The 12,917-nt window shown below is 43.9% G+C and overlaps 1 protein-coding gene across 1 annotated transcript in view; it reads right to left on the bottom strand.

Moving 5' to 3' along the window:
- LOC112458083 (laminin subunit alpha) overlaps positions 1-12,917 on the bottom strand; it is an 18,980-nt gene that overhangs the window by 2,746 nt on the left and 3,317 nt on the right. The window contains exons 3-22 of the mRNA XM_025021506.1: positions 11,921-12,328; positions 10,819-11,032; positions 10,348-10,557; positions 9,993-10,265; positions 9,768-9,905; positions 9,156-9,428; positions 8,676-8,975; positions 8,440-8,598; positions 6,048-8,373; positions 5,418-5,921; positions 5,119-5,350; positions 4,322-5,030; positions 3,833-4,059; positions 2,979-3,738; positions 2,607-2,884; positions 2,337-2,521; positions 1,635-2,172; positions 1,403-1,533; positions 484-1,327; positions 48-366 (exon numbers count right to left, since the gene is read on the bottom strand). Of these exons, the coding sequence (XP_024877274.1) occupies positions 48-366; positions 484-1,327; positions 1,403-1,533; positions 1,635-2,172; positions 2,337-2,521; positions 2,607-2,884; positions 2,979-3,738; positions 3,833-4,059; positions 4,322-5,030; positions 5,119-5,350; positions 5,418-5,921; positions 6,048-8,373; positions 8,440-8,598; positions 8,676-8,975; positions 9,156-9,428; positions 9,768-9,905; positions 9,993-10,265; positions 10,348-10,557; positions 10,819-11,032; positions 11,921-12,328 (9,028 nt within the window). The remainder of the gene's footprint in view (positions 1-47; positions 367-483; positions 1,328-1,402; positions 1,534-1,634; positions 2,173-2,336; positions 2,522-2,606; positions 2,885-2,978; positions 3,739-3,832; positions 4,060-4,321; positions 5,031-5,118; positions 5,351-5,417; positions 5,922-6,047; positions 8,374-8,439; positions 8,599-8,675; positions 8,976-9,155; positions 9,429-9,767; positions 9,906-9,992; positions 10,266-10,347; positions 10,558-10,818; positions 11,033-11,920; positions 12,329-12,917) is intronic.

The raw sequence follows: 12,917 nt of genomic DNA, 5'->3' as shown, positions 1-12,917 counted from the left end.
GCCGTAGAGGAAGTGTAACGGTGGCGGTGCCGAATCAGTTCTGTAGCTCTTCGTATCATCAATGTCGAGGCTAAGAGCCGACTGGTCATGAGTTGCGGTTACTACGTGCCATTCGTTATCGTTCAGCTTAACATCCGACGGGTTGGTCCTAAGCTGTTCACCCTGGCTATTGAATACTAACTGGCCATCCACCAACGATAGATAACTAGTAGCCGCACTCTGCTGATCGTTGTTGGTCGCGTAGAAAATCAGACCGTCGCTGGCCAATGTTTTGAACTTGAGATTCACTTGTAGACCGTCGGACGCTAAATTGCGCCATTTCACATAGCCTGGTGTGTTTTTCTCAAACGAGACAAGACTGGCAAACTGAAAAAAATAATTCCAAGAATTAGCGATAAGACGGGAGCGATAAAAGTTGAAGTTTTCGAGCAGGAAATTTTTTTGCATTTATGATTTGCGAACAATTAAATTTCCGCTAATTACCCTGACTGGACAACCAGGCATGACTCCAAACGCCTGTACGTTACGCGTGAGATCCACCGAAGTGTCAAGAATGACGACATCGTCGATGCAGCCTTCAAAGCCATTGCTAGTAACCGACTCGTAAGGATGCTTCGCGTTAGGTGGATATCCACCGAAATAAATATGATCTGATGAGGCCAGAGGCTTGGTGGTTCCTCTTTCTTGACTTGACGCGACTGTGTGATCATCAACTTTGAGCGCGCCCATCGTATCCTGTCTGATAGCCTCCAGAGTGTGCCAGTTGCCGTCATTGTACTTGTCCGAAGACCTCAAATCAATCGTACCCTCGCCAAGATCGTACTGATACAACAACTGGCCGTTTCTCATTTCCAGAGACAAGAACTGTCTGCCCTTGCCCATTAAATAAATCAACCCATCCTCCGCGAAAGTTTTGAAAGATAGTTTGATGATGAACTTTCTGGTGTCTGGCGTAATCTGCGAGCCCTTCTTGCTGAGAATTGCGTAGCCGTGTCGATCGAAACGGTATCCTCTGCTCGGCGCGAAATTAATGAGCTTGTCGCGTTCGAGCGCGCTCTTCTGGTTGTTCTCGCCGTCGACGAAGTTCCAGAAAGACACCGGAATATCGCCTATCATCAATTCCTCCATCTCGCCCTCGAAAGAGGACGCGGTCACAGCGTCCTGAATGCGGAAGGATGATGGATAACCACCGACGAAGAGTTTCGAATGCTCCTGATCCACGTTGAAAATATAATAAGAGCCTGGCAAGACCTTTTCCTTCTCGTACAATGCATCCTTGCCCTCGCCAATATCCTCGCGAACGATTAATTTGACATTCTTGCCAGTCCTACAAGAAAAAGTTCGAGGAATATCGATACAAAATTACTTTTGTCTAAATAATGTCACACGTGTCAATGTCAACCTGTCGATAATTATCTGCCGCCACACATTATCCGATACGAATTTGTTGTGAATTATCCTCTCCGGTCCGGATCCCAGATCGACTATAAGCACGGGATATCCGCTCTCAATCAATAACGCCATAAAGTCGTGCTATGAAATATAAAATTATCGTTAGGAAAATTTTCTTCATATTTCTTTGGTCCACATTAACTCTCTTTCAAAATTACTACATTACATTTTATTGGACTCACCGTCTTAGAGCGTGGTAGCTTTGTCTTCTCCTCATTGCCGAGGTAGAGCAGAAAGCCGTTGGTCTTGTTGGTCCTGAAATATAAGGATATTTTTGTGGATGTAGCTAGCAACGGCAGGCTCTCTGGATTCTTCAGCTCCAAAGTAGTGTTCCTGTAGAAGGTCAAGCCGGTCTTGAATCGATTGGCCAATTCCCGTGCATTCGCGATTTTGTTCCTCAGGGCCTCGATTTTGCTCTGTAGATCGTTCCCAGTTGCATCGATCGATTTCTGATTGTTATTCAGACTGTTTAGCAGATTGGTGATGTTTGGCATCACTTTGTTTACAATATCCAGCTGTTTGTTTGCCTGCGAGATGTCGCGGATTGACTCTGACGTATTCTTCGAGAGTTGCTTTGTCTCCCGCAGGTCTTCCGGGATCTGATTGACAATACCGTTCAAATCGTCGATGGCGATTTTGATGTTACGCTCGACATTCACCGCTTGATTCATGGCTTCATGTGCGACTGAAGATGATTGCGAAGGAATGTTGCCAAGCGTCCTGTAATTTTTACTTATTAAGAACGGATATGTGCTTTAGTATTAAAGGTAACGTGCCTTAACATCCCTGTTGCCTTTAAAAAGTAAATTTGATCGTATAATTATTTTTATATTTAATTGTAGAAAATAAAATGATGATTAAAATATAGAAAGCAAGCTATATACTTGTCAATGGTGTCGAGAAGTTCCTTGTTACGTTTATTTTGGTTGTCGATCAGAGTCGCGTTGTTCCTTGCGTCTCGCAAATCGTTCTCGGGCTGACCTGTCGTTTTCATTAAAGCGATCGCGGAGGCTAACAATTTAGAGCACTCGTTTCGAGAGTCCAACACCCTTTGCTCGAGTCCATCAGTCTGACATTAATAAAAAAAGATAATAATAAAAAACTCAATTCAAGTAAATAGATATGAATCAAGATTACAATATCCAGTTCTTTACCAGCGCTGTTGCGTTCTCAGCAGCGATTACAGCATGATCTGCAGCATCTTTTGCAGTTTGAAGTGCGGTTTCAATATCTCTGTAAGCTGAAACGGCTCTCACCGCATTAGTATTGCGAGTGTCGGTTAATAGACTATCCAATTCCAGCGAACGATTGTATAGGTATGCCGCGTGAGTATGGGCTTTCTGGATTGGCTCAGCCAGGTCGATCAGCATTTCGTCATTCACAGCAATAGTATTGTTCAGTCGATCAGCCACATCGCTAACAGTGTTAGTTTCTAAAGAAAAGAAAATCTATTATTTTTGCGATTATTTTTATCATTATTTTTACAATTTCCAATCAAAGTGTCAAAACATCGAAAGATCACTCACGTAGAAGATCGATATTGCTTCTCGCATGGTTAAGGAAATCGCTAGCGTTATTCTTAAGCTGCTCTCCGGCTTCCAAGTCCTCTTTCGCTTCAGCGGTAGAGTTTTTCACAATGTCCAGATTGCCAGTCTGCGCAGCGATTCTATTTTCTCGATTAAGCTTATCCACCGTGCTGGCAATTTCTTGAGCTACCTGCACGATGTCCAGCAGATCATCCATCTTGGCGCTGGCGTTTTTGATCTTGTTACTGAAATCGGCCGCGGCGGAACTTAAGTTGCTAGCCGGAAAGTTGTAATCTTGCATCTCGGAAATCAGGATATTAGCTTGGTTCGCTTGGTCTAGAGCGTTATCCCGAAATTTAACGAAGGAGACGTCCTTGATTTTCTTCAGAATCCCTTTTGCCTCGTTCAGGGCGTTATCGACCTTGGCGCCCGTTCCCAGTTCAATATTCAGCGCCAGCGATTGCACTTCCGATACAATCTGATTCACTAGGTCAATCTTGCGCACCACGTCTTCCTCCAGAGTATTCATGTCCTGCAACGTGTTCTCCGCGGCGTCCTTCCACTTGACACTGTCCTCGGCAGTGAAATCAATGTTTCGTTTCTGATTGTACACCTCGTGTTCCAACCGCTCCAGCTTCTTCTGCAATGGCAGCAGATTCACCCGACTTGGATCTAGTAATCTAACTTCGGGATAGAGCTCGTTGACCGTGTCGTTGATAAACTTAAGTCGTTGATGCGTAAAATAGCCTTCCGCGACCGTCTGAAAGTGTGTATTAAGAATACATTAAGTTATATTAGTTTTTTAAATAACGTGTATATACATATATATATTCACAAAATTGTCTTTTATTTACACTATACTTGCGTGAGACAGGCTCTAACAAATCCTCTAATTCATCTGTAACATCCAAAAGATTTCCCGTGCAAGAACCGCAGGAGAAGCAGCCTTGCGCCGGGATGAGCACGTGCCGGTACGGACAGTGGTCGCATTTTTCGCCGATCACACCAGGTAAACAGGTGCACTGACCAGTGGTCGTGTTGCAAGACACGCCGACGGAGTAACCAGTGTGACATTCGCACGCTAAAAAAGATGGGTAATTATATGTTTAACTTTTATCATACAATTATTCTAATAATATAGCTAATCTTTAATCCGAGTAGCTTTTACATAATGACTGTTCAACGTAAGAATTATTGATTGATTTAAGAGAGGTACTGATCGGTCTTGTTCATAATAAAATCAATTTTTATTCTACGAATCTTCCGCGATTTACAGACTAACTTTACTCATTTATAAAAGCGAATAATGATTCGAATAATGATTCTAAGAAAGATAGTCTTACATGTGCATCCGCCCGGTCCGTAATCCCAATATCCCTGAATGCACTGGTCGCATCTGCGACCGGTGACACCTGGCATACATTTGCATTGTCCCGTCTCTCCGTCGCACTGGCTGCTCTCCGAGGCCAGGTCGCAGTCGCATGGCCTGCAACCGTTGCAAGTGCCGAAACCATAATGATCGGGCGCGCAGCGATCGCATTGCTCGCCGATTACGTTTTCTTGGCAGAAACATTGACCGTTGTAGCTGTCGCAGTGTTCCATCCCGCAGTCGTCGCATACGCAGCTACGACAGTCTTTCCGGTCGACGGCGTCGCCAAAGTAACCGGGGGCGCACAGATTGCACGCTTCACCGTAGGTATTGTTCAAACATTGCAAACACTGACCGGTGATGCTGTCGCACGAGCCAATCTGATTGGTGTCGATATTGCCGGAGCACTCGCACGGCTTGCAATAATCGCCGTACACCTCGGGATTGCCGTAGTAACCGGCGGCGCAGACTTCGCAACGAGCGCCGTAATATCCGGGCAGGCAGTCGCAGCTGATCTTATTGCCCTCCTCGTTCACCTCGCAACCGGTGGCAAAGTTGTTGGAGGCGACCGGCAACGGGCATGCACAAATTAGACAATCCGTTGGTGTGCCCACAGTGGCATTACCGTAGTAGCCTTGCTCGCAGTACTCGCAGTGGTCGCCAACGGTGCCGTTCTTGCAGTTCTGCGAAGAGAATCAGAATAGTTACAGATTAAAAAAAAAAAACTGTTTGATGGAAAATTTTATACTAGAAAAAATCTGTCCAATTCACCTGACAGATCCCGGTGTTTACATCGCATGTACTCGCATGACCGTTGCATTGACAAGGTGCGCAGTATCCTCCGTATGGTCCCGATTTAATCCTGTAATATCCCGGTGCGCATTCCTCGCATGAGAGTCCTTGATAATTGGGTGGACACTGACACTGTTCCACACTGCTAGCCCGGGCACTGTATTGAGCTGAGTATTGTTCCGTTGTGACGTCCAAAGTCACATATGATAATCTGAAAAGATATTTATTGTAAGGTAATGACAACAATTCCTCGGAATAGAACCGCCGAAGATACGTACATAGCCTGGATGCTAGGATTCCAATACGTAGCACGCACGTATATTGCACGTAGATCTTCGAGAATAACCATAATTTGTTCTCTGGTCGCGCTCAGCCTGTTGCTAGTTACAAAGTTAGCCTCGACGAGACGGACGGACGCCCTAAAGTTCACAGAGGATGGTGGCTGCTCGTCGGAATAATAAAACAACGTAGTGTTGGCGCCTTGAAGGACAACGTCGGCGGCGCTAACAGCCTTGCCGAACGGTCCCGTGGTGTAGAAGACGGTATAATTGAAGTAGCCACCGTAAGAAGTCAACTTCTTATTGAGATAGGCATCGGGCGCCAAAAAGTAGACGACGTTCTCGATAGTGTCGTCAGTGTCGAGGGAGATCGTGAACGTGGTTTCATTGTCTGAAGAGTAGGTTGACACATTGGTAAAGTTGCCGGTCTTATCAACAGGCTTGACATATCCCCAACCGGCCATATTCATAACATGGGTCCAGTAGAGATTCGCGGAGGCACACCTGGTCAATGAGTGTTACATTATTTTTTAAAAATTGGTACGTTGATAGCAATTAATCCCTGTTAATGATAGTAGATCTATATTAACACGATGTAACGCGATGATGACAAATAATGAGAGAGCGTACCTGGTGGTCTTGCCAAAGCAGAAGCACTTGGTACAACCATCCGCATTCTCAGCCTGGATGTCGAAGGTGCCCTCGCGGCATACGTCGCATGCTAGACCTTGCACATTCGCCTTGCAGAAGCACTCGGCTGTATATTGGTCGCAGATATCGTTGGTGGTGCCGCGTGAATCGCAATCACAACGCTCGCAATGCGGAAACTGCGAGTAACCAGCTTGACAGGTGTCACAGTGACGGCCCTTCACGTTCTCCTTGCAACGGCAGCCAATGTCGTCGCACTGTAGATCGCCGTCAAGGACGCCCAGGGGTGAACAGTTGCACTCCTCGCAGCCGACGATCGGGTGGAATCCGTAGGTGCCAGGTTCGCACTGATCGCATCGTTGACCGGTCACTCGGGGCGGACAGATACATCTGCCGGTATCCCGTTCGCAGAGAGCGGGACAATTGCACGGTCTGCATCTGGGAAAGCCGTAGAAGCCAGATTTGCAGCTCTCGCATCGTCTGCCGATGATGTTCGGTCGACAGGGACATTGGCCGCCGAATTTGTCGCATTCGAAGCTGGTGGAGCCCTCGCTGTCGCAATTGCAAGGCAGCGCACCGTTGTTATAATTAGCCGTTAGAGAAAAGCTGGAGTCACGACAAAAGCCGTCCTCGGTGACGTTGATCTGGAAATGATTGCTGCCGCAACGCTTAATAAACTCTTTTGTCTGGTCGAACTGTAATTTATCGAGGATCTTCTCGTTGTACTGATCCGCCGGGATCACCAAGACGTAATCTAACCAGATACCGCGGCCGGGCTCTTTCAGCGTCAGCACGAAATTTTCAATCAGCTGAAACCTGGTATCGTTGTCGTCGATTTGACGTACAACGCTACGACAGCCGCTGTTACTGGGACAGTGGGAAACGGGCACCTTCCCCTCGTAAAACTTGCCGTTTTGCACCAGCACGTCTAGCTCGAATTGAGGGTGATCCGGTTGATAATACTGTATCACGAAGACGTAATCTCCCGGTTGGGACACCTTTGCATGAATATCAACCATGTCGCCATCACCTAGGTAGATTAATTTGGTGGCGTTATCGTAAATTCCGGAAGGATTTTCAGCTTCGGGAATGCCATTAGAAGCCTCGAATTCGATCTTCTTGGCGTCGGAGGCACCGGGAAACAATCCTTGTACGCATTTGCCGTTTTTCCTCACGCAGATAGATTTAGGCTTCACGTAGTCCAGCGACCACTGATGATAGGGAATTGCCACTACAGAGTCGATCGCGACGTTTGAGGTCGGTTCACCAGTCAGCACCAAACTAACGTAGTTTGATGGGAAATTCATGACGGCCACCTTGCCGTAGGTATCGGTGACAACCTGTCGACATGTGCTGGTATATCTACAGGGATTCAGAGTGACTTTGCCCTTGCCGACGGTATTCGCCTCGATTAGCAGCACCGACGTGTCTCGCTCATCCCGCGGAGTGACATAAGTCACCACGAGAACGTGAGGACCAGGTTTGCTGATTCTTAATTCAAAATGAATTTGTTCTTGCTGCTTGTTGATGAGCGGCACCTCATCCTCGCCGATCTCTTGTAAAGTCTCGCGATCGGTGAAATACTCAGTCAACGGGATCCGTACATTGTTCTCGCTCAGAAAGCCGCCGGCGCCGTGGACTAAGTCAAATCGTGTTAAGTTCGGATATCCGTAGTGCCTGCAGAGTCTCTTGTAACCGACTTCGCAGGGTATGTTTACGTCCTGCGTCAATATGCCGCCCTCGTAGTATTCCGATGGTAATAGAACGAAGTAATCAAGGAACATACTCTTCTTCGTGGCAATCTTGATAGACCAATGTCCGGGGTTCATCACCATGGGTGATGGATGGTTACCATGTGCTCCGGCAACCGTTACAAAGGACGGTCGACTGGTTGGCTTAAAGTTAACTTTAAACTGTTGCTCTACCTCAGATGGACTGTCAGGTGTGATAGTGATAGTGCCGAGGATCGGCTCACTACTGGGATTCACGTAACGCAAGACCATCCGATAGAGCGAAGACTTGCCGATGTTTACGCCCAGTACAATTTCGTCTTGCTGAGTAGTAAACTCAGCGTACCCTTTCCAACTGAAGCCCGGAAAGATATCTTCCGCGAAGCCGTAACGGACGCCGCTACCACTGGGAGTTTTGCCAACCTCGGCCTCGTATTGATATTGATGAAGAGTTGGGAAGTAATGCGCTTTCAAAGGCTCCTTACACGTAAGACCGGTCACCCGTGGTTGGCAAGGACACTGGCCAGTTTGCTTGTCGCATACCGGATTCACGGAACCGCCAACGTCGCAAGCGCAATCTTAATGAAAAAAATGCGTCACGTTAAAGATTAAATATTATGAAACGGAGGAATCAATTGACCTACCAGAACAACCGAAGAGATTGTTTTCCTGAAGATTGTACGTTCCGTCAATGCATCGGCTGCATCCTCTGTCAGTTACGCTGGGTTTGCAGATACACTGTCCAGTTTTAGTGTCACACTCGCCAATGCTGCCGATGACTCCAGGAATGTTACACTGACATTCTTAAATGCAAATATGCTTCGTAAAAAATCACGTGTCATATATAATTATATATTTTGAACTTATATCACATCCGAACCTTCGCAACCATCTGGATTGTAAGGCTGCAGATTCCAATAAAGTGGCTTGCACTGGTTGCATATCCTTCCTTCGACTCGGTCCTTGCACTGACAGAGTTCGCCAGGCGGCAAGGAGCCACAACCTTGGAATGTCGCAACTATGCCAGCCGGATCACAGTTGCAACCCTCGCAGGTAGGAAAGTTGTAGTAGCCCTCTTTGCATTGCTCGCATCGAATACCGTCGAAGTTCTCGCGGCATTGACATTTACCTTCGCCATCGCAGGATACGCCGATGGAGCCATGACTATCGCAATTGCATGCTAATGTCGAAATATTAAAAAATATTTAACCGACAAAATATAACTGATTAATTTAATTTTAATAAGAAAAACTAAAATGTGTCCAGATTATATTAGAATATTTAAAGATAATAAAATATATTGTACGAAAATTTGTCTGAGACATCGTATAACGAGAATTTCGCGAGTAGTATTACATACCAATGCATTCCGGGTATTTGTAGTATCCTGGACTGCATTGACTGCAAGTTCTTCCGGCGAAATTGGCGAGGCACGAGCACTTGCCCGCGGAATCGCAACTGATGCTGGATGAGCCGACGGAGCTACAGTTGCACGGTACACAGTTGGGATAGCCGTAATATCCCGGGATACACTGGTCGCATCTAACGCCGCCGTATCCTTCCTTGCACAAACAAACGCCATCCGACTTGTCGCAAATACCGGGTTCTGTTCCGCGAGCATCACAATTGCAATCTGCAAATTGCATAAAGAAACCATGTCTAAGATTTATGTCATAAATGTAGAAACGGAATTTACAGATCCTATCCTATAGTATTGCAGTCAAACAATTTTAAATTTTATAATAATCTTATTTATGCAAAAAATTATTATATATCTAAAAATATTTTCTTATCAAAAGAAAAATTAAATTGCTATAAAATAAAGAAGATAAGAGAAAAGATAATCACAAGAAAAAAATGATCGTCGGCAATTTACTGAGTGCCAAATCTTTATATTATTGTCAACATATAAATTCAATATTCTGCTATATTAGCGGTTTTTAAATATATGTTGAAAATAAATGTGACGTACATGTGCAATGAGGATAGTTGAAGTACCCGTCCTCGCAAATGTTACACGTTCTGCCTCCGTAATTGTTTTTGCACGTGCAGTTACCGGACACCACGTCGCAGACATCGTTTAGGGCGCCCAGAGGATTGCAACTGCAAGCTGAAATCGCATAATGACCGACGTTACTTTCCAAATAACTTTGTCCTATATAAAGACCTTGAAATAACTTTCAAGAGATTCACTCACGTAAGCAGTCGGGGAAATTGTAATATCCCTCCGCGCAGAGATTGCAATAGTGGCCGGCGTAGTTTATCTTACAGGGGCAATAGCCCTCGGTTGCTTCGCAATGATAACCGTCCGTGCCGCGCAAATCACATTCGCAGGGCAAACAATTAGGATAGCCAAAGAATCCGTAATTGCAAGTATCACAGTTCGGCGGTGTAAACTCCTTTCGGCACTCGCATTTTCCAGTGGAATCGGCGCAGTTTCCGGTCGAGTAAAAGTAATCGCAGTTGCAGGCTAATTAAATATATAAAAAGTACAACTTGTGAAATTTATAACGACTTAAAAAATACCGAGTTTATATCCTAAATGAACTTACGTTGACATACGTCGGTTGCGTTGAGTGGCTTATCCCGAGGCCTGTAGAACTTGGGCTTGCAACGGTTACAATTGATGCCTTCAGTGTTGTGTCTACAATTCTGACAAATACCACCGCCCTCGTAATTACCGTGGATGTCCAGTGATAAGTGCTTCTCATCAGTGTCCGCACTGTAAATGCACTCGTCCGAATGTCCGAAGCAGTTGCAGGCTGTAAATATTAATTCGCTGCTAAAGAAAGACAGTGTATCTCTGGCAAACCCACCTTGTACCCATAAAATCATCACTGTTTTAATTAAGGTATAAAAATTAATTTATGTTATTTTAAGTAATTTGCCAATTCAAGAAAATAATTTTCAGCAAATAAAATTAGTATTCTTAGCAGATCTATTTGTTATTCGTGTAATAACTGATAGAATTTATTGCTGGCAAATTTTTCTCTTCAAATACTGAGAAAGTAAATTGTTTTTACGTTCGCATATGAATTTCTTCGACGCCGTGGACTGTCTCCATTTTTTCTGTTCGAAACCCTTGCAACATGTTGCGCACTGAGGTCCGCAGGTGTTGTGCTGGCACCGGCAGACCAATTTCTTCGGCATATTGGGGTCCTGAATGTCGCAGATGTCCGCGTGACCGTTGCACATGCAACGACCGCCGATGCTAATATCTTTGATCGAGTAAAAGTACTGCAATACAAACAAAAACTTCTTTAGCAACCAAATTATAAAAAAAAAATTATAAAAATATCGGATAACGGAGGAATATCGTTTACAAAACGGATTCTAAGATGCTTACCGAAGTTTCTTTTGCACCGCTAAGTAAAAAAATTGTGCAAATTAGAAATTTGCACTTGGCTTCCTCATAGAGGAAGCTTTAACTTCCGCAAATTTGGAGATATCGATCTATTTTTAATTTTATTATATTTTTCAGTCTTTTCTACCCCTATTTCATATATAATTCTTTTAAATTCGGTTGATTAGACTTACAATTAGCTTTATACGCGATCAAAATCTCCGAAATTTCAAACGTCTGTAACTCCAGAACTAATTAACCAAATCTTAATTAATTATATATGAAATAGGGGTAGAAAAAACTGAAAAATTTAATAGAATTAGATATAGATCGCTATCTCAAATATTGAGAAAGCTATAGGATAAAACACACTTTTCTAAAAAAAAAAAATTTTAATAAAATCTATACCGGTCAACCGATTTTAATAAAATTTGAGGAGAACATACTTTCTATGATACTCTATTTGTGTAAAAAATTTCAACCCGGTATCTAAAAAATTGTAGAAGTAGATGCGTGTACAAAAAATCCGTACATACACACACACACACACACACACACATACATACATACTTCCGGACATTTTTTACTAATACGATTTTTCGACATTTTAGAACATTCTAAACCTATTTCCATCAAAATCTCGAAAAAATTTTTTTTTACCATCACAAAGCTTCCTCTATGAGGAAGCAATTTGTTTCAACGACAAGCATGGATATAAATGACTTATTACAGAGAGTCAAATATCGCCGAGAAATCGAGAGCAACGTTTTAACGTCACTTACTCTCCTGGTGACTGTGGGATCTTGACGAACGACGGACATCAGGTGCCCCAGCAAGTTCTTCGTCCGGAGAAAACGGAAACGAACGTTCGTCGCCCGCGTCCATTCTTGCAACAAAGTCGAATTGAAATAGTGCTTCGCCGAGGGTCGGTTATTCAGGATTGAGATCGGGATCTCGCCGCCCTCGAGTGGGACGACCTTTGAATATTCGGTCGTGCAGATCACGCTGTCGTCTCGAATAATCGGCTTGTGGCTGTCCACCCCGAAGTAAGTTAGACAATCGCTGGCAGAATCCGAGAAATATTGCCAGGGTGACCAGGTTTTGCCGTAATCCTTCGACTTCTCCAGGATCCAGAGTCCTGGCCGAGGCGAATTTCCCATTCGCACGTAAACGTAAGCCACATGAAATTCCTAAAACAAAACCCGTGTATTTTTATCAAAATTCTTCATTCTATTTTTTTATCTTTATTCTTTTCTTATAAGCAATAGGATAAGCATTATTTCTCTTTGATTTTCCCAAAACCTTCTTGCCATAATAATTATTATATTATTTTACAGAAAAATTTATCATTCAACAAGCTTTGCCTGTTAAAATTTATAGTTTTCAGTCATTTAATTTCGTGCGAGTGCGTTCCTGTCATTTCAAACAAAGTAATGTGAACCAAGGGTAAAAACCGAGGACTGAATGCCAGATGTGTGCCATACATGGTTTCGGTGCTCTAAGAAAGACCATCAAAATCTCAAGTATATGGGCTAACTGAGAGAAAAAGTGAGATAGCGAGATAAAGAGATAAAAAGAGAGGTTTATTCTTTTCTGGGACAATAGATTTAAGAAATTGGAGAGTATAATAAATCTAAAAAATAAAGGATGTGCCTAAGCTAATGAGAGGAAAAAAGAGATAAAGCATTTAAAAAATTACCCATGCAAATAAATTATTAAAGAAAAAGAATAGGAGAGGGAGGGGAGAGAGGGAGGGGGAGGGGGGAGAGAGGGAGGGAG

This window comes from Temnothorax curvispinosus, unplaced genomic scaffold, assembly GCF_003070985.1.
Source record: "Temnothorax curvispinosus isolate PA1 unplaced genomic scaffold, ASM307098v1 QBEX01008647.1, whole genome shotgun sequence".
NCBI lineage: Eukaryota > Metazoa > Arthropoda > Insecta > Hymenoptera > Formicidae > Temnothorax > Temnothorax curvispinosus.
This window is presented reverse-complemented; position numbering and strand designations above follow the sequence as displayed.